Source organism: Siniperca chuatsi, linkage group LG12 (genome assembly GCF_020085105.1).
Source record: "Siniperca chuatsi isolate FFG_IHB_CAS linkage group LG12, ASM2008510v1, whole genome shotgun sequence".
Taxonomy (NCBI): Eukaryota; Metazoa; Chordata; class Actinopteri; order Centrarchiformes; family Sinipercidae; genus Siniperca; species Siniperca chuatsi.
The window spans coordinates 18,130,659-18,154,912 of record NC_058053.1 but is presented as its reverse complement, the minus strand read 5'-3'; the positions used below and the strand labels follow the sequence as shown (position 1 = coordinate 18,154,912).

The window sequence follows — 24,254 nt, the reverse complement described above, 5'->3', positions numbered from 1 at the left end:
AGTAATGTTAGATTTGACTTTGGACTTTGTGTTTGACTCTGTTTCTGTGGGTGGCGGTCGTTTGTTAGCAGAATTAAGTGGACTCAATTTCTAAGCCAAATTCAGCAAGCGTTGCACACTGTTGCTGCTGTAGGGGCGCTGAAGAGAAAGTACTGGGGAGCGCGCATAAACGTCACATCATGGATCTTCCTGGAAAAACCGACCCGAGTCCCTCTGAAATCAGTCCACAGGCTGTTATAGGCAACTGAGAAAATTGGGGAAGGTTTCATTTTTTAGATGGTGTTACAACCTGTTCACACATTGACTATAAAAAGTGATTAATACATGTAAAAAACTAGCCTACATACAATACCTTTAAGTCAACAGTCAACAAAGTACAGCCAACAAAATGACACCGCATATCATTGGGTTACTTACGCATTAACTTGTAAGCATCTTAATTTGAACTACTATACTGTTCCCAAACGTTTTGATACCTTGAAATAAAGTAGGCCTACTATCTGCCTGTGACTCCTTAGGTAGACATTACTTAATTTTAAGTAACCCAAGAGGCAGGTTACTGCTTCAGTGTGGACATGTGCAGTTCATCATTTTATGTTAAAAAAATATGTATTTGATTCTGTCAAATGGAATCAGGCCTAATCATTTTGTGAGTTTATTTCACTCCTTTATGGGGTCCAGCCCCCCTGGTTCAGAACCACTGATTTATTTATTACATTTAGTATTTTACTTAGTATGTTTTGTATGTTGAGTATTGTATACTCAAGTAAAGCACAAGCACCTCAAAAGTGTACCTAAGTGAGTAAGTGCACTTATATGAGGTCAAGGACCTTTATGAGGAGAATTAGGTTGATGCACTTCAGTCTCTCCTGGTGATAATCGAGTAGGCTTCATGTCACAGTTGACCCACAGGGGTTGGCACAGCCTCCTCTATCTGCCTCGCCTCATGCCGGTGGCCAGGCCTGACTGTATTAGGAGAATCCTCCCTTGTTTCTGGAGCAAGAGGCGGGCCTTTGGAAAGCAGGAATGCGCTGGAAGTTTTCCTGCGAGCTCCCCTTCACATGTTGAAGAGCGTCCGTCCCGCGTCTCGATATGGACATGTGGCCGCTGGTGCTCCTGTTTGTCCAGCTCTGCTTCTGCTCCGGTTATGAAGGTAAGGACTGACAAAGGCCCTCATTCACCTCCTGGACATGATTAACCCTGCTGGGACCAGTAGGATAAAATAATCGAACAGTTTATCTTTAGACTGGTGAAAAAGAAATGGATATCACTGGTTTGAGGCTGGATTTAGTTTAACGCGTTGAGTTAGGAGAAGGTTTTTTTGTGTCGCTTTTGCGCATGCATTAGAGGCTTCTTATCCTCACCGCTGGTTTATGGTGAACCGCGTTGGTGTTTACGTGGAGGGGGTGGAAAGCGGGGGGAGTGCAGTGTGCATCTGGGGGACGTTTCTCTGCACAGAGCTCAGTCTGTGGCACTAATGAAAGCCCTGCAACTGTACTGCAGTGTTTGTTTAATTTTCACTTAACGCTTTACTTAGAGCGACCTATTCAACAAGTATTTGAATGAAATTACTGCAAATGGCTTTCACATCTTGTAAGTGTTGGTGTCTCTGGAAGTATTTACAGTACTGATGAGTTTCTGTCTTGGTGTTGAGTAAACACAGAAGGACTCTCTTTCGCTCACACACTGTAGCAGAGCTGCAACATTAGTCCATTAATTGATGAGTTGATCGCCAGAAAATTAATCTGCAACTATTTTTGATAAACGATTAATCGTTCTCTGGTTCAGCTTCTCTAATGTGAGAGTAATTTGTTTTATATCCTTGTAAATTGAGTATCTTGGGGTTTTGGACTGTTGGACAAAAAAGACTCTGGGAAAATGTGATGGACATTTTTCAATATTTTCTCACCAGCAGATTAATCGATAATCAAAATAATCATTAGTTGCAGCCGTACACTGGAGTATAGCGTCCAACATAAGAAAACACACAGGCTCTGCTGATAGATGGAGCCAGGCAGAGCAGGGCCTGTGGCCTGCAGTGAGGAGCTGAAATGACTTCAAAGCTCTCAAGTCTGGATGGAGTATTGTGTGTGTGTGTGTGTGTGTGTGTGTGTGTGTGTGTGTGTGTGAGCGTGCGTGCGCAGTCACAGTGGCTATGTGCCTGTAGATGGTTTGAGAGTGGCTCACCACTGCTGTATGATCATACAGGCTGAAACATGAACGCAAGCTGCAGAGCAGATTTACACTGACAGACTAAAAACTGCCTGTCGAGCTGACAGTGGACTCTGGTCTGTACGTGTGTGCGTGTGTGTGTGCATTTATGAGGAGTTTATTTTACAGGGATGTGTTTGTGTTTGTTCTGGTGGTCAATTAGCCCATTTATCATTTGAGTGTGCATGCCTCAAACTTGGGTGGGAGTGCACCAGAAGGAAATGCTTCAGATATGGAGTTTTTTTTTAAAGAAACTGCTTTTTTAACAATGGAAATCTTTAAGGTTCTGTTTTTAAGCTTGACGTGTGTTCTACATCACTTCTTACAGTTAAACCCATCTACAGCAAGTATTTGTAAAAGCCTGATCATATTTTCCATGACGATGCCTGTGCTGATGTGAGTCTGGGGGGGAAGATACATCCTCCACACACAGGGAGTAACTTGGGGAAATGCCAGTAAGCATCATCACTGGAGAACAGTCACTCTAATAAGTGTTCAGTTGTGTTTCTGCCAGAAAAAATAGCAACACTTAACAAGGTGAATCCTGAATAGTTACAAAGGAAAGCCTAAGGAAACAAATCATAAACTAACTTTTAATGAATAGCTAAGAAGTAGTTGCTGTTCTGAAGTGTTAAATGAGCTCAGTCGCTGGCTGACAACAGCAACAGCATGTCGGGAAGAAAACAGAGGCAACGTCCAGTCCTCATTCCAAGTGTCATCAAAGATGTTTTTATGTGGTTATACAGAGAAAGTAACAAGAGGCAAAATGTTAACCTCATGGTGGCGCTAGAGGAAAAGGCAGGCCATCAACAAAGTCATTAGGATTCATCCTCTGGGAACCATAAATGTCTGCACAAAATTTCATGGCAATCCATCCAATAGTAGTTGAGATGTTTCACCGACATTGCCATCTGTAGAGCCTCAACATAACTGCGCCACATTTGTAAGAAATAGTGTATAAGACTGTCACAGTCTTAAAAAACATTTAGAACTGTATAATTATAAATTGCATCTAAACATATGAATGGACTGATCATTAGTGTTCACCTGTCCAATTAAACTAAGCCAATATTTGCTCACCCATGATGGTTATTATAAATTAACAATCAAACCTAGTAATTATATCCAAAAATGCAAATTACTTACATGTGGTTGCATGCAAAAACACTCTTAGTCATGTTAGTCTTAATTGAATGCAGCTGGCTGCATCTCTGCCTATTACATATAACATGTCCAGCAGGTGGCACTGAATAGCCTTAATAAGTAATTTCTGGCCTTTTTAAGTTACTGAATAACTCTGAATAGTAAAGTATAGCATAGTAGAATGTAGTTGACAGTATAATGGAACAAGCTGTTAACACAACACTGATATATCATCGAATTTGTTAGCAAATATTTGCCTATTTAAACATTCATGAGACATGAAGCAACATTACCATGTATTTAAAGTTGTGTTTGTGTCCATCTGATGAATATAAGTCTGATATTCACTCTCTTTTTAGCTCTGTTTTTGGTCTCCACCAACTCCTGAGGGAAATATCTGTCTCTTTAGCTGCTAAATGCTCCACTATGTTCACCAGCTAGTTGCTAACTGTGTCTGTCTGCTGTTTGGTGCAGAGCAGGTAGAGTACAGGTGAGTTTATCAGAGATTTTTCACTGAAAACAGCTGAGTGAGAGGGGAGTGTGAGGGCCGGAAAACCAAAACAATGTGCTAAAAGTTGCTAAAATTCTCTGCAGAGCTGAGGGGAGCTGCAGAGTCAGGTGATCATTCACTGTGGGTTTGTCACTATGAGTGACACCTTTCACATTTCACATAGTAGTTTAATCCATTGTTAATACAAAAATATTGATTAGTGCAGCTTCAAGGACAGGTACATGCTATATTAATAACGCACTGTACAATGATGAGTTTTTAACTGCGAATCTGCATGCTGAACACTTTCTAAATGAATAATTCCCAATTAACTCTGCTGCTAACAACTATTATTCATTTTCTCAAGCAGCCACTGAGCCTTTACTGGAAATACACCATTAGTTAATGAATGACACAAAACAGCAAATAGATTTTAAAAATGTTATTCAAAACACATTTACAATAAGTATTGTTTATATCAATTATGATTTAAATTTATATTAAAACAATAAAACAGCCACATTAGATACTATCCAGATAACTCGCAAACATATAATAATAATATATATAATACTATATATGAGGTGAGCTATGGGTCCATCACTATGACTACTTAGCAATTGTTTTACCTCACTGTAAAGTGTTAGTGGAGATAAAACAGCAGTTTGTTCCACAGAGTCAGAAACTGTTGATGTGATTAAGAAACCAGCAGCAGACATGATGATATACATGGCACAGAAATCATTAGTGCTCCGAAAGGAATTATGTAACTCTGTAATCACAGCGTGTTGAATTAAATGATAAAGAAATGACATCGCATTTTATTTTCTGCTCTCTTCTGCTCTGTTAGCCTGTAGCTATACTTCTACATTAACAGGGAGTGAGCTTCCATATAATGACAGTTTATATTACAGGCCCCGCAGAAAAAACGCTAATTGGAATGTCAGGCTCTGAAATGTAAAGTTTATTCACTCCCAGAGGTTCGTCAGGAAGACAAGCTTCTACGCTTCCTGCACTACTAACATTTTGACATCTTTCTCGCTAAGAACTCCTTTGAAGTCAGAGAGATGAACAGGAATGTGATGCTGACTGTTGATCCCACCTCATCATGTTGACAGATTTGTTAGATATAAATGCAGATCACAGCGGCAGAGTCAGGCTGAGGGGCAGTGGCGAAAAAAATAAAAAAGGGCACCAGCTGTATGTGGTGCAGTATATGGCACTGTATTGCATTTTCTCCACTGGAACAGCACCCTAGAGGACACTTCATCACATTTTCTCCACTGGAGGGGCACCCTAGATGGCACTTTTGCAGCGTTTTTCAAACATGCGAACATACATAATTGTAAACCCATCTATTCATGGACATACTTTATCACCTTGATACAATCCCTGTAAAGAAAGAAGTCAAGTATTTGGAGCCAAAAATGTAGTCTAATGAAATTAAGGTTAAGTATCATGTAAACAACTTGATTCTTCTGGCAAAATATTATTTACTCAAATGTAGATTTTTAAGATCTCCTGTTTTTGAAGCATTTAAAAAACAAATTGTCCACCTATTTTAAAATCCTTGAGCAATATTAATAGTAAAAATTCATTCATTATTTTACTTCTTAAGTTCAGTTATTTGATTTTAGCAGTATTTGTAGCAGTCATATTCTCAGTTGTATTGTAATGAACTAATATCATGTTTGAACTTTTTTATTCGACAAAGTGAGAAAAAACAACCCAAAAACCATATCCATTTCAACATAACTTCACCCAGAACATACACCAATTTTTTTTTTTTTTTTTCTTGTTGGCTTTCGTGTGGTGCCACCTACAACACATACATGTTAGTATATCTTTCTTTCTCACCCTGCAGGCTAGTATCGTAGACTTTTTCACAGAGAAGACTCCAGGCTCTGCAAAATGTAAGAGTTTTGTTTAATCAAGCACATTTTATGCTTAATACTGTGAGGTTTAAAGGGTACACACTGCTCTGAGTGTTCTCATATGTCCTCTGTCCTCCTGGTAACTTTGAAGAGGGGAGAAATCCTGAACAAAACAAATTTGGGATGCAGAGGCCAAAAGAAAACAATTCAAGACAATAAACAATAAACTTTGACTAAGTTCTGTTTTTGGTTCTGTTTTAAGTTCTGTCTTGCATGTTATTGTTTACATATCTCATCTCTCATTTGTTGAAACAACTGAATATTTCTTCAGACAGTTAACATAGTGCCTGGAAACATAGAAAAGAAAGATTCTAAATGTATTTACGAAATCATTAAAAGTTAACTTGTGTTCTGCAGCCACTAGTTGAATTGTCTGAATATTCTCAGTCATACATTATTATAGTGTATTATATTTTTTGCTTAGTACTTCTATTCCTGTGTGTACTGACGTGACAGTGAGCAGCTGTAACAAAAGAGTTTCCCCTCGGGGATCAATAAAGTATTTCTGATTCTGATATCTATGTGCTGAGTCAAAGGCGACTGGACTTGGAACACAAGTTGAACTGTATTTCTGTTTGAGTGTTTGAAATCCATTGGAGGCTAGTGTGGTACAACAATGTTCAATCTTTATTAGTTATTTTATTTTAAGATAACTAATAAATGGATAATGGAGTTTGGGGCCCTTTTCTTTGAGAGATATTGATTAAATGTCAGAACTGAGAATTATGTATTTGGCTCCTGTGCTTGTGGTAGGATTATCATTCATCATGGATTTTAGATCTGAGCACCTACTCTGTCAGAAAGCCAACAGAAGAGCAACTGTTGTATCTGTTTACAGTGCAGCCAAACCAACTCATGTTGTTTTAATAAAGAAGAAGGTCAAAAATCGCTGCAATTATTTCATCATGAGCAACTGTCTGACGCTGCACACGCCGTGGGTAGTTTCCCACACAACTGCAGTACACAGTAAAGTTGTTACCTTGCTGAGGAGTTGGAGGTGTGCAGCCTTCATCCAACTTCATCATGCTCCATTACTCTCTTAAAAAATAAATAATGTCCGAAAATGTTTTGCAGACATATTTAACAGTCGCAGTCAGGGTAAACAGCAGTGATAAGTAATATAAATTGCTTTTCCGGGGCTTCTTCACGAGAAAAGCCATGCTGTGTTTCTCCAGTTGAATGCTTTTAAAGTGAAGCAGCAGCAGTAGGAAATATTCACTTTGCATTAGCAGTAACTTAATGCAGATCTGAGATGTTGTAAAGAGAGTGAAAAGTAAACAGTGAGGCTCTTATCAGTGAGATAAAAAATATGAGGATTACATGCGTGCATCGGTTCCTGAGCAAGAATGTTGGACTCCGCCACTAAACTTCTGTATAGGGAGGTCATCTTATCGTCATTTTTCATTTCATGAAAATCTTAAGGATTAAAACTTTAAAACTCAGTTTCATGAGGTGATTTGCATCTGAAGAAGAGAGAATAAAGTTATTGTTTGTGGTAACACCTGCCGGCCAATCAGAAACAAGTTTGCAGTGGTGTAAATTGGTGTATCCTGTTTGCTTTGAATGGCTGCAAGTTGTTACAGAACTGATAATTTTTCTGGCGCTTGTGGCTCTAATGTTCACTTTGAGGGGGAGACACACACAAACACACACACACACACACACCTGTAATTAGTTTTCCATACCTTGCCTCCCTCCTTCCCCCCATTAAGAAGCAGAAACTGAAGTTTTCCCATTAGACAGCTAAATCTGACTCACTCAGTATGTGGGTTTGCTGCATACAATCCATGCTGTGTGATCTGAATGCTAAAACCTCAGAGCTTGCGGCATTTTGGTCCAGACAGCTTTTATTAAACTGACAGAAAAGGCATGATGAGGAATGGGGGACAGGACGTGAGATGTGCTCACAGTATCATGTTCAATGACCAACTCACAGCTGATATGTGAAGCTGGAGGAGGGAGGAACACTCCTTCACTTGTGGATCCTGAACAGAGGACACATTCACGCCGGGGTTCATAACGTCCCAGGGCCACAGTTGAACACCCTTCCCCCAACTTTAACCCCTTCCTCACCCATTTCCTTTTTCCTCTCATTTTTTATTGCTTCCCTTCTTCCTCTTCCCTAAAATAATCGTCCTTGCTCATCACAATTCCCCTCACATTTTTATCAGTGTCATTCAACTGTGTCTCAACTGGCTCTGCAGCCAACACTGAGAAATATTTCAGTTCTGCTTGGATGCTGCTGTTTTATGGTTGAAATATCTTTTGCTCTGTCTGAGTGATCTGTTCACTGTTACAGTTGACTTAAAATGGTAAGTATGATCTATGGGAGCTGTTTTGGAACCAAAAATTTCAAAATAGTTTCACTCCTTCCATTTCTACCAAACTCAATAGGGGGGCACAACAAAAAAAACTGGATTGAGCTGAATGAATCTGTGTTAAATAGATTCATTTTTCCAAACCAGCTGGAAAAAGAGGATCTTTTGAGATTTAGTCCTAGTGCATGTGGTCTGTCCAAAAGATCCAAATACCCCAAGAGTCTGGTTCAGATGAAAAGTTAAGCAATATTTTAAAGACTGTTCTTGGTGCTGTTTTGCAGTAAAAAAAAAAAAAAGCCCTACAGGTCAGCCCAGGACAATGCTTTCAAACATTGCCTAACATCTTCGATGCAGCTCTTTTCGTCGTATTAGTTGCTTTTTCTTCTTTTCTTTCATCCCCAGGGTCAGGACAGTATGGCTACGGAGACGATGAGGACTGGCATTCTCGCAGATATAAAGGTGACTACTTGCTTAGTTTGACACTGCCAATACATGCATGCATTTATATAAAGTACATGCATTCTGAAAAGTGACGCACATTTCACTTCAGGGACTGCTTATGTTGAGATCAAAGTAAATGTGTTTTCCTGAATTGTTACACAGACCAACAGCTCTTTGAGCGTTAACTATGTTCCTCTAGTATTAGAGCGACATTATCTAATGTGAGCTATTTCAGAGTGATACAGACTATATGGGTGGGGTGTAGCTGCGAGAGAAATTTAAATAAAATCCTTCTGATTTGATTGGATTGCTCAAAACTGGCCGTGGCATAGCGAAAACAGCACGATGTGGTGTTGTAGAGGACTGTTAGCTTGCACCCACACCTCCCTCACCAGCATTATTAAATCAGAAACAGGAGGGCAAGGGAGAAATAAATAAATTAGAGCAAAACCATAAACAGGTTTTTGCCGCCTGAGGTTCAAACACACACCTCTGACCTATGATACAGCTCTGATAGTTGCTATGTCTGCTAGCTGCTATGACCCACTAGTTAAAGGCTGAGTGAGTAGATTAATTTATATGCCCCTGAGTTCAAGATGTGTCATCAAAAATATTTTAATGTTTTACAGGAAGAGAAAGGAGATGGATTCTTATATGAAGTCAACATTTTGAGTTTTACTTGATATTTTATTGACATATATTTGGAATATAACAAAAGATAACTAAACAATTAATACAGGGACACAGGATTATAATTAGAAAGATGTATTTTTTTATTTCTATGTGTCTTTAGAGAGGCATAATTCAACGGCAGTTAGTTCAGCCAGTTTTGTAAACCGACTCAGTTATATCAAAGTAGCTTCCAGCTTTAAATTCGGGGTCAGTTAGACACGGAACATTATCGTCCAGGCCAAACCAAACGCTCCCCTTGTGTAAAAGCTCAAATGTAATATTATTTTCTCTTACTCAGTGGTTGTGGAGACTTTGCCAACACATACACACATACACAGAGAGAGAGGGAGAGAGGGAGGCTTGCTGTGTAAATGAATACTCATTTTTATTCCAACTGGAAATTAGCCTAAACTAGTGTGTATTCTCCTCTCCAAGTGTGTGCGTGTGTGTGTGTGTTGGTCCACAGGGCTGAGTGTTTGTCCTGAGCCAGCAGGAAATAAACTGCAGATTTTGATTTCCTTGTATTGGAATAAGAACTCTGTGGCCCCTCAAACTTGGCATCAAACAAGAATTTTTTACACAAGCGTTGTAGAGATGGGCAGAGCTATGTTGAAAGCAAATGCAATTGTCTGAGAGGTCTTAAAGGAATAGTTCGACATTTTGGGAAATGCGCTTATTTGTTTTCTTGACGAGAGTTAGATGAGCAGATCAATACCACTCTTAAATCTGTACGATCAATATCTATAGCCAGCAGCTGTTAGCTTAACTTAGCATAAAGGCTAACAACAGAGGAAACAGCTAGTCAGCTCTGTCCAAAGGTAACAAAAATCTGCCTACCAGCACCTTTAAAGCTCATAAAGCTCACTATGTAACATGTTATATCCTGTTTGTTTAATCCAGAAAGTTAATTATCTAGGAAGCTACTGCGCCTAGCCAAGAAATAACCCAGCACAACCCCCCCCATAAAACTGCAATCTTACAGTTGCTTTTTGTACTGATTAAACAAACAAGCTATAACATGTTAATTCGTGAGTTTAGAGGTGCTAGTTTGTGGATTTTGTTACCTTCAGGCAGAGCCAGGCTAGCTGTTTCACCCTGTTTCCAGTCTTTATGCTGGCTGCGGGCCGGTTAGCTTCATTTTTACCGTACAGACACGAAATTGGTAACTTCTCATCTAACTATTCATTTAAGTAGGACTTTATTCTTCTAGACCAACACTGATACATCTTTGGTCAGTTTAATCAATGTCAGGTTTTGGACAGACTAAATCTTGGAGGGATGGAAATGGGTCCAGGGACAGATAGCACAACAAACAGCTGATATCAGTAGTGTGATAAGTATCAATAAAGAGCTGCACTCTCAACACAGATCTTTATCTGTGTGGAAACTTTCTTACTCTATCACACACACACACACACACACACACACACACACACACACACACACACACACACACACACACACACACACACACATCCTGAAACTCAAGTGTTCTCTACACATCATTATCTGTCTTTTCCTCAAGTGAGACTATCTTCTTTGCCTCACGAGACACTGTTGGATTATGGGAAGTCGCAGATAAGGTAATGAGAAATCCACCGTATCTGTCTGAACTCAGATGATGGGCGGGTTTTCACATTTTCACACTTTTAAAGGAAGTCTTTCTAAGCTTTTATAGTCTTCAGGTAAGTACTTATTATTGATTACTAACATTATTACGAGTCTCTCCTGCTCCAAGGCTGCACCATAAAAAACATATAATTGCCTTGATGCAGAGAAGGAAAGGTCAGTGCAGCTATCTTTCCTCCATTTGTAGGGACACCGTGGTGCGCTCCAATTAAGGTAAAACATGGTGACGTGAGCTGTCGCACTCCCAGAGGAGAGCACTACAGGAATGTGATGGGGACTCGCTGTAAAATACGCTGCAAGCAGGGATACGAGGCCCTGAGCTCAGAGGTGGTGTGTATGGCCAGCAAACACTGGTCCTCTAACTACGCCTGCCGAGGTAAGAACCGAAAATGTATTAACATACACACATGCATATACAGTATGCACACATCCACGCACCTACATACTGCCTCATGTTGATTCCTGATAATAGTTCTTATCTTTTTGGACAAGTTCATTCTTGGCCCAAGAAACAGCAGGTCTGCACACAGTTTCCACAACTTTGAATCACATCTCATGCGGTTCTCATCTTCATCAAGGGAGGGAGTTTGTTTTTTTGTTATTGATATTCTCCATCCAAATCTTACATTTTTAATTAAATAAAACTGCCTGTAGCTGATGTTCAGGATTTTGAAAATTGGTTCATGTTCATACAACAAATTTGTAAACAATTACATGGATCAGTTTATTCTCCCTGAAGTCTATTCTTGGCAGGGTGTGAAAGCCTCTTTGAAAACAGTATTCACACCATGAGACACTAAATAACTCCACACAGGATAATAATGGAAAATTACTGCCATTACTACTACTACTGCCATTAAGGTGGGGTTATGCTCGAAAAAAGGTAGTTTGTACGTTGTCGGAAAACAAGTGTTTATAGCTGCTCTGAATGGCCACACTCAAATGCGGGGTGAAAAGCTGGTCGTTATAGAGAGTCCAGAAATTAGATAATTTCTAAAAAAATAGGGATAACAGTGCACACTTTCACTTTGAAGGCATTCATAGGCTTTGTTCAGACTGCAGGCAAATCAGATTTGTTTCTCAAATCAGAAATTCTGATCATGAAATGAATTATTTTGCAGGGGTTGTGAAGCTCAAAAAAATGTATATACTGTTTTACAGCCAGTTCTTTCACAATGTAAGTCTATGGGAAAAAGTCTTTTGGGGCTAGTGTGCCTCATGTGACGGACCCAACAGTTGTAATTCAACGATTTGGCCACTATGTCAAATTGGCTTCAAAGCCCGGAGCACTTCCTGGGGACTTGGCTCAGCTGCTCTGATGTACTTCCATCACTCTGGATTTGACGTTGTTGTTGTGTCACATTGTGAGTGACACAAAAGACACTTTGAAATCCGATTTGAGCGGCCAGAGCGGACTGAGACGAATCTGTAGAAATCCGATTGGAATCGCATTTCAAACCACCTCCAAATGCGGGTTGGATTCAATTTGCAAAAATCACATTTCATGTGTTTTTTTGCTATCCAGACTTTCTAAAATCAATCTGGATACAATCTGGATATGCCAAAAAATGGCTATATGATATATGTTATTGCATGTACCTGAACCAAATTAAGCAAATCATTCTTTAATCTTCCATCAACACTGAGCTGTTTCTCTGACAGAGATTCGCTGTCCCAAGCTGAACATGCCCGTTAACGGCGGCTACAAGTGTTCGGATGGCTCCTACTTCAATTCTCGCTGTGAGTTTTTCTGCTCCCCTGGATTCAGTCTGAAGGGCCAGAAGATGGCAACCTGCCAGCACAGCAAGGCGTGGAGCGCCGGAGTCCCCACCTGTGTTGGTAAGACTGTATGTGTTGTTCTTTTGTGCACAATTTCATCTCCCACAGAGGACAACAGACTACTGAGCTGCATATAGTAAAAATTCATGTAACAGGTAATTACTTACTTAAGGCATAATGTCAGCTGCAGACTACTCTACGACAAACAGTATTCCTCCTAATACAAGGTTATGTGATGGATGTTTGGAAAAAACAGGCCTCTAGACATCTACATATACACAGACACACACACAAACACATTCTGTGGTTTGTCTCTCATGACCAGAAGCTATAAGACCTGCACTGAGGTGACCTTGGTAACAGTGAACAACCACAGGGTTTGTTTGTGCACAGACTCATCAGATCTCACTGCACCACAGCCATCACGTCCTAACAATGTTGTTTGTGAGGTGACATTGCGTCTGTTTCTTTTTTGGTGTCACCTTAAAAATGTGTTTTGACTCTTGAAACCAAGTCTTTGGCCAGATCACTTGTAAAAAAATTTCACATCAAGCCATCTCACAGTGTCTCTGTCCTGCTTGATCATTAGACTTTGAATACTATCGGAGAATGAGGTGTTTTTGTTGGAAAATAGTGCCACAGTGCTGCAGTGTGGAGGGAGCTTTGCATGTTGAAGTGATGTGCTTGGGGCTGTAGTAAGAGAGAGAGGTGGAGGGTGGTGTCTGTTTTTTGCCTTTCCAAATCCAAAACCCAAGAATTGATTAAACAGTTTTTTTATCTGCTCTAATGTAAGCTGCAGTTGTTAGCATGTCTGGCTATCTCGCATACAGCCTACAGTAGTAACCCTTCCAAGGCAAAGGAGCATTTCATTAACTAGTTTGTGGGGTTACAGGACTAGCACATCCACTGTGTAATATTTCCTCACTGAAGCAGGTTGTGATGCTATCAGCATTTAGGCTAACCTTAGCAGCTCTGTCTTTATTGTATTTGGGGATACCGTTATGTTTGCTGAACTCATGGGTTAGTCCTCATTCTAAAAGTCTTTTCTCTTGTAACTTTAAAAGTGAAAACGTACTGTTTGAACATACAAACAAGTATAAAAGCTAAGCAGCCAAACAGGGTTGTGTTACAGTCTGATTTTACATGACTAGCTCTACACCTCAGTACACAGATTATGCTGTTTCTTTATTTCCATTTCTTCTAATCATCAACTGGTGAGGACGCTGAGTTTTTGTCTGGGACATGTAACTTTAGCCTCAGCCTTTTAGCATTATATCATGTCTGTAGCCATCATGTGCATATTTAAGATTCCCCTTTTCAAGATTCTTGTTTTAAAATGAGTCCACTGGAAACAATGAAAAGTCAGCTGCTGTCACCATTTTCAACCAACACATGGAGCTAATTAGCTGGCTAGCCAGTGCCAGTGATGGTTGTCATTTCAGCCAGCAGAATTGACAGTCACTGGCTAGAAATGAGAAGCTGCTTTTGTCTACCTCTGTCTGAAATCAAGGACTCATTGTTTCAAAAATTACTAGAAATTTAAGTGGTAAATCTGCCACCATTATCATTGGAAACTGCAAGAGGAGACTAGTGAACAGTCCATTGATACGCTTCCTGTTCTGGCCAATAGATTTCCATTTCCAATTCTTCATTTGTGGCCTATGTATTAATACAGTATATACATTTAAATGTGGACGATGTGATGTGATTTAGAGATTAGCTTTGTCTTTTGTTCTCCATTTGTTAAAGTTTTCTTTCTCTCTCTCTGTAGATATTGATCCTCCAAAAATCAAGTGTCCCAATCTGAAGGATAAGTGGGCAGAACCGGGAAAACTGACAGCGAGGGTGACCTGGGACACACCAGAGGGTGTAGACACTGCAGATGGCATCCTTACAGAGTCAGTCTCATCTCCACCACCCTTTTTAGCTTTTCTCCCATTTTGCTTCAGTGCACTTAGTCTGTTTTAGTCCTGTTGGTTATCCCTCTCTGAACAGGAAGATCACAGTGGAAGATTAAAACAAAGCCTGTCTTTTGCAGTGTTATCCTGAAAGGGAAACCTTCAAAATCAGACTTTCCAGAGGGGCTCCATAAGATGTCCTACACTGTGTTTGACCGTGCAGGGAACAAAGGATCCTGTCGCTTCACTGTCAGAGTGCGAGGTGAGCTACTAAAAGCAGCTTTTTGGTAATATGTGTGGAGTAGGATTTTCAGTAACACTTTATTTTATGGGTTATTTCCAAGAAGTCTCCTGAAAAGTGCTATGATATGTGCTACTAATAATGGTACTAATAGAAACTGTATTAAATTGTTACACTTCTAATTATATCAAATTAATTGCTAGTGTAACCTATGTGTCTTTTAATCAGTGCACAGCAGGTCAGTTGAACTTGCCAAAATGATAATTGGCTGCAGGCAAGAGTACAATTCAACATACATTGGGAATAAAATTTTCAGTAATAAATTATCATTTACTTGGGTTTAAATGAACATTTCTCTCATGGAAACTCCTATAATTTCCCTATAATTAGTACCAAATTACATAGTTTTTTTAAGGAAACTTTTTGTAGGAAATTATTTGGAAATTATGGACCCTTAAAATAAAACAGTACCATTTGATATCTGTTTTAGCATGGCTAAAACTATTTAATTCTTCCAACAACAATTTGTCTTCCTCTGTCTTTTTTCATTCCTTTAATGCCACTTCACTGAACTGTCATGTTTCCCAACATTTTGTGTCTAATGCGCCTCTCTGTCTGTGTAGTGCGCCGCTGCAGCCCACTGTTTCCCCCAGACAACGGTTACATGAAGTGTGACAGTGATGGAGACAACTACGGGGCCACTTGCGATTTCACTTGCACCGGTGGCTACGAGCTGCAGGGCAGCGCTGCCAGAGTGTGTCAGTATGGACTCACCTGGTCTGGCACAGACACAACCTGTGCACGTACGTACTGCATGCAGATAAACACACACACACTTACACAAACACAACAATCTTTTGTTATTTAAACGTATTATTTATTTATTTTTAATTGCTCCTAGCAGTTCAAAAATGAACTTAACAATGCAGCTGCAGGAATATAATAAACAACAAACAAAAAAGCCAAAAGGAGAAAATCATAAAAACAATAAAAGGTGAGTAGATAATAAGAGTAGATGGAATCGTAATAACAGCGATCCTTTATGACACAACATAAATTTTTATGTTTCTTTGGTTTATGGACCCAAGACAATGAGTGAACCACTGCCAGTGAGTCTGCCCCTCCTCCTCTCCAGTTGGTATCATTGAGATTGAGTAGGCTCAACATACAGTGACTGATATGAAAAAACAAAACCGAATGACATTTAAGTTTATTACATCTTAAATCAAATGCTGTTAAAAGTTCCACAGTCCAGGCTTAAAACCAAAGGGGATCATGCTTTTACTGTTTTAGCTCCAACGCTGTGGAACAAACTCCCCGTCAGCATCAGATCAGCTGAGTCAGTAACTTACTTTAAAAAGCTTTTAAAAACTTACCTGTACAGACTGGCATTTGTATAATATTTTTCTGCCTATTCAAATGTTTTGATTTTGTTCTGTATATTTTGTTGTTTAACTATTTGCACGTTTTAATGCTATTTTTTTTGTTTTATCTGTATGGTATTGTATTTTGTGAACACCTTCTAACTATGGTTTGTAAAGGCGCTATAGAAATTAAGTTTATTATTATTATTATTATTATCTGGGCTGAAATGTTTTTTTCCCTTTTCAAATTGTTATTTGGTCAGCTCTGTGATAAAAGCCTTGAAATGTGTACATTCTGTTCATATAAGTGAAGAGTTTTGAATTATTGTAACCGTGGATTTAGGTTTGCCTAATTTTACTAATAAAAACAGGTGAGCAGAGGATCATTTTAGGACTAGTATTACTAATACTAGTACTAGTCCTAGCCACAGATCATAATGGGGAGTTGAGTATACAAAGAAACCCCACGTCCGACAGAAAATTAAAAAATTGGGCTACTTTTATGCTGATTGGGCATGTTTGAGGCTCTGAATGGACTACTTAATGTCAGTCAATTCTGGCAACAGTTTCTATGTTTCATTCTCAGTATCTTCTCCGATCTCAGACTCTCATTTATTTTTTATTTGCTTTGTACTGTCTTGTGCCATAGTGGCAATAAACACAACAGTCTTATGTAAAGTTTGCCTACCTGTCCTAAACTGGTTCCATGTGAGAAGCTCAGTGGAGGAGAAAATGGCCCCCCCTGCTATCCATCGATTAGAAAACTCTATTGAATGTCTGTATCTGTGAGACATGAAAAAGAAGCAGATGGGAGAGATTGTGTTGCAGCTCTTGTGCAACAGGCCATGAGCAGGATCACTGTTGAATACACTTCGATGGTGCACGAGCTTCTTATTTGATTCCATCTGCTCAACAGCCCTAAAGAATCCAATTATGCAGCATCTCACTGTAATATGGTTTAGCATTAAATCTTGTACTGTGTATCATGTCTTGCCGTATCACTTAATTGTACATTCATTGTCATCACAGCCATGAACATTAACGTGGGAGTGCGTACGGCTGCTGCACTGCTGGACCAGTTCTATGAGAAACGACGGCTCCTCATTATCTCGGCCCCAACGGCTGCCAATCATAATTACCGCTTCCAGATGACCAACTTACAGGTGGGGCACAACTCACAGGGAGAACATGAGTGGTATCTGAGGCGACTGAGACGGAGGGAAGAAGTTTTCTTTCTCGCTTTGCTGCCTAAGAGGACAAAGAAGTGAGACAAATAACAGAAAATGCCAAGGCGATGAACAGATGATGCTGACACCAGCTTTGATAAGGCTGTTCTGGGGCTGGATATTTCCGTGGCTCGTCAGATACCATTATGTCAGAGCTGTCTTTAAAAACCTGACCTTTCAAAGTGACTGGGTCATCAGCTGAAAGACAAGATCATGTTAGAAGACAGTCAGTTTATAAACAAGTCCTGAAATCTGCCAGGTAGTTATAGAGACTTGTTGAATTGATTAGTCGATTAATCGATAAGTCAGAACAGAAAATGAATTATCAATTATTTTGGTAACTGATTAATCGTTTCAGTCTTTTTCTAAGCAAAAATGCCAAATATTCTCTGGTTCTTGCTCCTCCATTGTGAGGATTTGCTGTTTTATAGGATTGTAATTTAATAACTTTGGGTTTTGGACTGTTGTTTGGACAAAACAAGAAATGTGAAGACGTCACCTCAGACAGTTTGAAACAATACTCATTTTATACGATTTAATTCTATTTCCTTAAATTTAATAAATAAGATTACTTCAACCTGTTTCTAATACAAACAACTTTGAAGCATTTCTAGAATCAAATGTCTTGCAGTTATTGAGGCAATTTGTTTTTTTCAATATGCCGTCACTTATTTACTGCAAACAGTCTGAAATAATCTTGCTGCAGTGGCCGATTAGATTTTCTTTTGTTTTAAGAAAATACAACTTTTTGGGCTTAGTTATAAACCAAATAACTTTAATAAGATTTTTTTTATGCTGAGCACACTGTGGAAACAAATTTCCCCTTTGGGCACAATAGACTCTAAATCTGCAGTCAAAAAGCACAAATTGTGGTTGTAGCTTTACATCAGTGACTCATAACCAGGGTACCCCAGGGGGTACTTCTGGAAATATTATAGAGCAGCTCAGCTAATAAAAAAATTGATATCATGATATATATTCAAATTAATTTGTTTAGAAGGAAAATAAACACACAAGTAGGATTAGACATTGGTGTGAAGCTGATCTTTAGTACCACAACAACCAATGAACTACCAGCTACAACAGGCTGACTGGATAGGACACCACCTTCCAGCAACCTGAGTTAGCTATTACACCTGAACACCACGTGAGTGTGTGTGAAAACTACAAATGCAAACTTGACCAAACCTACTGAAAAAAAGACTAAAAGTTTAAACATGAGCAATTTCAGGACACCTATATCTTGTATGAAAAATTATTGTAACAAAATACACTTTTATATAATTATTAGTGTTAAATAACATCCAGTTTAAAATCAGTCAAAATTTTAACATTTAGAACAAAATGGGTGAGCTGTGGGAGTACGTCAGAATAAAGAGGTCGGAAACCACTGCTGTACATCGTACTTTTTTGGATAGCTAACAGTAGAGAGTTGACAGGAAATAAGGGGGATAGAGAGATGGGGAATAAAATGCAAGAAAGGTCTCAGACTCGTGTGGTTTATGGTCAGTGCCTTAACCCTGAGGCCACCTGGGCGCTCCATAGAAATGGTTCAATAATGGAAATATTCTCCAACAGAAAGAAAGCAGTCAGTCAGTCTATAGAAAAATGTGTTTATTTTAAAATATTCCTGTAGCACAAAGTAGGTTTGAGTATAGTGAGTTTGATACTTGGAAACCAGACACAACAGAGGTAGTACTGTACATGCTGTACAGAGTTTCTTCAGTAATCAGGTATTACACGAGTCTGGGAAATTCTAACGGGCATTTTTCTCTAATGTCAGGCATTTATATAAACAATTCATCTACAAAATAATCAGCAGATGTCTCCTAGATGTCTCCTGGTCTAGTTTGTGCACTGGAGGTTCAAGTTTCCAAATCACATTTGTGTAAATTTCATACTGGACCACGACTGGCTTCCCAACTAGTTGTGATGTTAGAAAATCCTGCTCATATGTTCACGTCTTAAACTCAGATATAAAGGTGAGCACAGTGAAACTTTCCCCCTTCAGCAGATGAATGTGAAAACAGCCTTCTAGTGTCAAACTCTGCACACACATCATTTTGTACAGTGAAGTTCAAACATCCAAGGAAAGTAACAATAAGCAAAACACATTTTTTAATGGTTAGTTGCAGCCCCGGGTGCTATCTATGCCATTTTTGGTTCAACAGAGTTTTATATCCTTCTCTCTCTCTTTGTGGGAACAGCACGCTCAGTGTGGACTGGACCTGAGGCACGTGACAGTAATTGAGCTGGTTGGGACTTACCCAGCACAGATTGGCCGAATTCGACACAGGCTGCTCCCTCCAGCACTGGCCCTGCAGATCAGGTATTCACACACACACACACACACACTTTCAAAATGTGTCTTTGGCTCGCTCCAGCTGCTTACTGAGCGGATGTGCGTTTCCTAGGTTACTGCTCCGGATTCCTCAAAGGTCTTTCCAAATGGTGCTGGTAGACAAGCAGGGCATGGACAAGCAGCGCTACCCGTTCCCGATCACAGCGGCTGAATTATTCACCACCATCGACACCTTCCCCCTCCGCAAGGATGAGATGGTGCTGCAGCAGGAAGCGGGCCAGACCTGCCAATCATAAAACACTTCCACAAACTCTCAGCCATCTTTGATCCTTTTCCTCCTCAGTCACAGCAGACAAGACCTAGTCAGATCTTCTGTTTCTAACACACACACTCCTACCTGAACTCATTCAGTCCTGTATCCAGAAGGTGTGAGTGCGTCCGTGTGTGAGTGCGTCCGTGTGTGTGTGTGTGTGTGTGTGTGTGCGCGCGCCATCAAAGATCGAGATGTCAGTCATGGCACTGATCTGAAGCAAGCAGATTTATTAAGAGGTTACTAAATGGAGTGGGTCCTACAGTACATTACAATCATATTGATTCCTGTGTCTTGTCTATCTGAATGTTTTATTATTATTATTAATATTTTCAAAGCAGAAATATGTTTTACTATTTTGTACAAAAAGTATTTTTACTGTATGAACTGGAAAACTCTTCACCTGTCTAATATTTATGTCTCACGTCTCTAATAATGATGTATTCTGACACTGAGTACTGTGTGTGTGTTTTGTGTACAGGACAGGACAGTGATAGGACTGCTCTGTTAGTACGCTGTACGTCTGAATTCACATGACACTGATTAAATATGTCTTTCATTGAGGAAGTGATCTTCAGTTTGTCAATGTGAGTGTGAGAGACATGCGTGATCGTCTGAGGACAAGTCAAGAGAGAAACTGAAGAATGGGGAAAGGATGGACTGCAAAAATCTCCATCTTTATCAATTATGTTTGTCTACAATTGAGTTCTCAACAGTTTCTTTGCTTAAAACAACAAAAATGTTGTTGACTATTAATGATTATTTCAACATTTTCTAGTACAAACAACTTGTTTAACATAATAACACAATAGCAACTTTAAAGTAATAGTTCAACATTTTGGGAAATAACTTAGCTTAACATAAAGGCTGGAACACACACTAAAGGTGTGTTAGACAGAAAGCAAAGCAAATCTTCGCCTTGCAGCTCGTAACAGTACTGTTGGACTGTTTGTTCATCCGCCCAAAACAGCCAATATACTAACTGTACAGATGTTAGCTGTAAGCTAGCTAGCAGTGGACATCTGTGGGAATGAGAAGCATGATGTAATGTGGATTTTTGATCAAATATTGGGTACATGGCTTGTTCATGAAACAATAAAAAAAAAAAACAACCTTGGCAGTTCTTCAGCAAGGGTACAAAATCAGGAGATAACATCTGAACCGGACCTTTTTATGCATTCATTCACAGGTGTTTCCTGAGTGAATAATTGGGACAACAGGTGATTGACAAGATAATGAGTGTCATTTAGAAAGTACTTCCCCAAAACTCACACAGCAAAACATTTAGAGAAAAAAAAAAACAATACATCAAAAACAGAAAATAAGGTAAGCACAGTTATGGAAATAAATGTTTCACACAAAGTGTCTGAAATCAGTTTCCCCATTCAGGCCCGGGTGTATTGTTGCATCAAGGTTTTGGATTGGATAGAACATTCTGCTTTTTTATTGCAAAAAAGCATTTCGTATTTTTGTATGTCCTACATAACAACAATTACTTAGATATGTTTAGGACTTTTTGGACAAAAAAAGACTTTAGAGAAAAGATGAATTTTTTGGTAGTATAGTCATAAGTCTACAGTCAAAAAGCACAAACTAGTTTTCTAGCTGTACACTAACAAAGACAGCACTTAATCAGTCATATAAATAGTTTAATAATGGAAATATTCTCCAAGAAAAAAGGCAAGCAGTCAGTCTATGGAAAGATGTGTTTATTTCAAAATATTCCTGAAACACATTTAGGACAAAATAGACTTGGATACAGTGAGTTTGATGCTTGGAAACTAGACACAACAGAGAAAGTACATGCTGTACATCAAGAGTTTCTTCAGTAATCAGGTATTGCACGAGCCTCTCATCTAAAGTATGCTGTACAGTGATCACCATGTATTTTTACTATAATTGTGCAGTGTGAAACTGTTTTGCTCTGGGAGTTCAGAGCAGAGAATTGCCAAGGACAAGCAGACAAAATTGGCATTCCACATGAAAAAATGGTAGTACAGGGTTTGAGAATTGTTTTTTGTGAATTGCGTGACTCATCACAGGATGGTGGATCGCAGAGCCCCGGGCGACAGGGACAAGGTGACTGTCACTGGCTCATTATTAGGCTCCCCCTGAGATGAAGGCAGCTCGCCTCAGTGCTGACTCACTCTATAACACACAGCCCCCGTCTCAGGGTTCCTGGGAATGCACTTAAAATTTCTCTTCTGAGTTTAAAGTCATGTCATTATCAGTGCTTTACATAACCTTTTGTTCTTCTACCTGTTTTCTCTAATACCATGCAGTTTCTATTATCACACTGATACAGTGTTATGTTAATTTACATTGAAGCTTGTCTAAATTGTGTAATCTGTCTCGATTTTTTTTTTCTTTTGACAACCAGAGGTAGAAAGTAACAAGTACTCTTGTCACTGCAAGTACATTTTTCAAGAACTTGTACTATTTTTAAGTGCTGAGAGTTGGTTAATCGGTTAGTTGATCAACAGAAAATAAATTTCCATCAATTTTGCTTTCAATTAACTGATTTAATCATTTATCAAGCAACAACACTAATGGCCATGAGTGTATGGCCATGCTAGTGGCTCTGTGAGGCTGTACATACACACAGTGGAGCTTTGAGCTAATTGCTAAGAGGTATTGACAGGTATAATGTTTGCCGTGTTCACAATCTTACTTTAGCCTGTTAGCATGCTAGCATTTGCTAATTAGTACTACACATAAAGTACAGCTGAGGCTGATGGGAATGTCATTCATTTTGCAGGTTTTTGGTTCGAAAACCAAAGTACTGATGACGGTGCTAAAGAAACAACTGGCGATTGATATAAAAATGGTTAAAAAAGTAATTTTCCTCACAAGTGATAATCATTCTGCATCAATGACTTGAGTAAGAAGAGTAGTACAAGAACTAGTCACTTTCCACCTCTGTACACAACTATTTATAAGAGGATGAATCTCAGCATCATCATGTGCTTCAGACCTGGGTTAAGCTTGGTTGCTTATAAAGGGAATGTCTCTACATTATTGATCAGTGCCTCATCTAATGCCTTAGAAATGGTCTCCGTCAGCTGTAACTACATGCAGATATGACTCTGTATGTACATGAATCACAGAGACGAAGATGGACACATCAGGAGTCACACCGTGTGCTTATTCGGTAGGTTCAGTAAGTTACATACAACACACGTTTTTCATATACAGCAATAAGCAGCAGTGCTTGGTCAAGACTAGATGCTTTGGGGGCAGAAGGGAGCACATGTAGATGATTGTGTAAGGCATGACTGGCTGTTCTGGACAGGAGAAGGGATCTGAACAGGGGTATCTCAGGGGGAAAGAAGAAGTGAGAGAGATGGTCTCTGTTCCTTTATGAGCGTTTGAGTCCTGGACCCTTTGCTGTTTTGTTTTTTTCTTGACTGTTCCACTTCTCCAGCGCTCTCCTAATGCTTTCACTTCACTTCTTTCTTTTTCTCCTCTCCCTCTGTTATTCTCTTTTATCCTCTCTGTCTGTGCTTCTGTCCGCCTCATGTGTTGCATTTGCGCATGCTGGATCGCAGCATCAGAGTACATTCGTGAGGGACTTCTGGGTTTTCAATCATGCGTTGCCACAGCCGCTGTTCCTCCCCGAATGAGTCCATCCAGTCTACATCGTTCCCGTAGCTTTTGCCTAGAGGGAAGAAGAGACAAACACTTAAACATTTGTTTTACTTTGTTGGAGCCACTAGAGAGCCCTGAGGAACACTCTCAACACTCAAGTTCTGGATATTAAATTAAGTGATTCATTTATAACTATAAAGCTAAGTTTTTATGTTGTGCCATGCATACAATCTGCACTGGCTTACAAGACATAGATCCTGAATACTGCGTATACCTTTTCAAATTATACTACAAAAATAGGTCGACATTTTCAGTATGTCAAACCATTCCTTTAAACATAAAAACTGAACAACAATTCCAATTTGCCAGAATATTTCAGGGTTTTGTCGAGCCATTTCATGGAAAATATAAAAAATTATTGTAGTGTGTACAATACAAAAGAAAAAGGGCCTCACTTTCCTCTTCTCCCAAATCACACAGCTCATACAATATGTTTTCCCTTTGAATGTTTTTCAATCTGCCAACCTCAATAACCAGAGGAAGAATACCAGCTCCCAACTGTGCAACTAAAGATCTTTGGCTTCTAGAAAAGTGAGATGTAACTTATGATTCAGGACTTTTGTTTGGTAAGCATATATGTCCTTAATTTAGGTTTTTTTCAAAATATTTTCAAGCCATGTTTGTTTGAACTTGAATAAAAGCTTACTT

At 39.3% G+C, this 24,254-nt stretch overlaps 2 protein-coding genes across 7 annotated transcripts in view; one reads left to right on the top strand and one right to left on the bottom strand.

The window, feature by feature from the left end:
• Window positions 1-875: 875 nt before the first annotated feature.
• Window positions 876-20,521, top strand: srpx (sushi-repeat containing protein X-linked). Of its 2 annotated transcripts, XM_044217015.1 has the most exons (10): window positions 876-1,153; window positions 8,499-8,555; window positions 11,026-11,214; window positions 12,501-12,677; window positions 14,389-14,515; window positions 14,656-14,777; window positions 15,380-15,559; window positions 17,150-17,283; window positions 19,554-19,675; window positions 19,761-20,521. In XM_044217015.1, the coding sequence occupies exons 1-10, from the start codon at window positions 1,093-1,095 to the stop codon at window positions 19,942-19,944; spliced, it is 1,353 nt and encodes a 450-aa protein (XP_044072950.1). In that variant the 5' UTR covers window positions 876-1,092; the 3' UTR covers window positions 19,945-20,521. The 2 variants fall into 2 exon arrangements, with proteins under 2 accessions (XP_044072950.1, XP_044072951.1); XM_044217016.1 differs by lacking the exon at window positions 11,026-11,214 and having other exon boundaries at window positions 938-1,153.
• Window positions 20,522-21,650: 1,129 nt separating this feature from the next.
• Window positions 21,651-24,254, bottom strand: part of sytl5 (synaptotagmin-like 5) — a 47,278-nt gene continuing 44,674 nt past the window's right edge. For all 5 annotated transcript variants that reach the window (XM_044217009.1, XM_044217014.1, XM_044217013.1 and 2 more), the window contains one exon: window positions 21,651-23,616. In XM_044217009.1, the coding sequence (XP_044072944.1) occupies window positions 23,474-23,616 (143 nt within the window). In that variant the 3' untranslated portion in view covers window positions 21,651-23,473. The remainder of the gene's footprint in view (window positions 23,617-24,254) is intronic.

Bases quoted from the DNA above. Each gene is read 5' to 3' on its own strand.
- srpx (XM_044217015.1), top strand. From the start codon at position 1,093: ATGGACATGTGGCCGCTGGTGCTCCTGTTTGTCCAGCTCTGCTTCTGC. The intron at 12,678-14,388 runs GTAAGACTGTAT...CTCTCTCTGTAG, and splicing joins CGGAGTCCCCACCTGTGTTG to ATATTGATCCTCCAAAAATC. The intron at 17,284-19,553 runs GTGGGGCACAAC...TTGTGGGAACAG, and splicing joins TCCAGATGACCAACTTACAG to CACGCTCAGTGTGGACTGGA.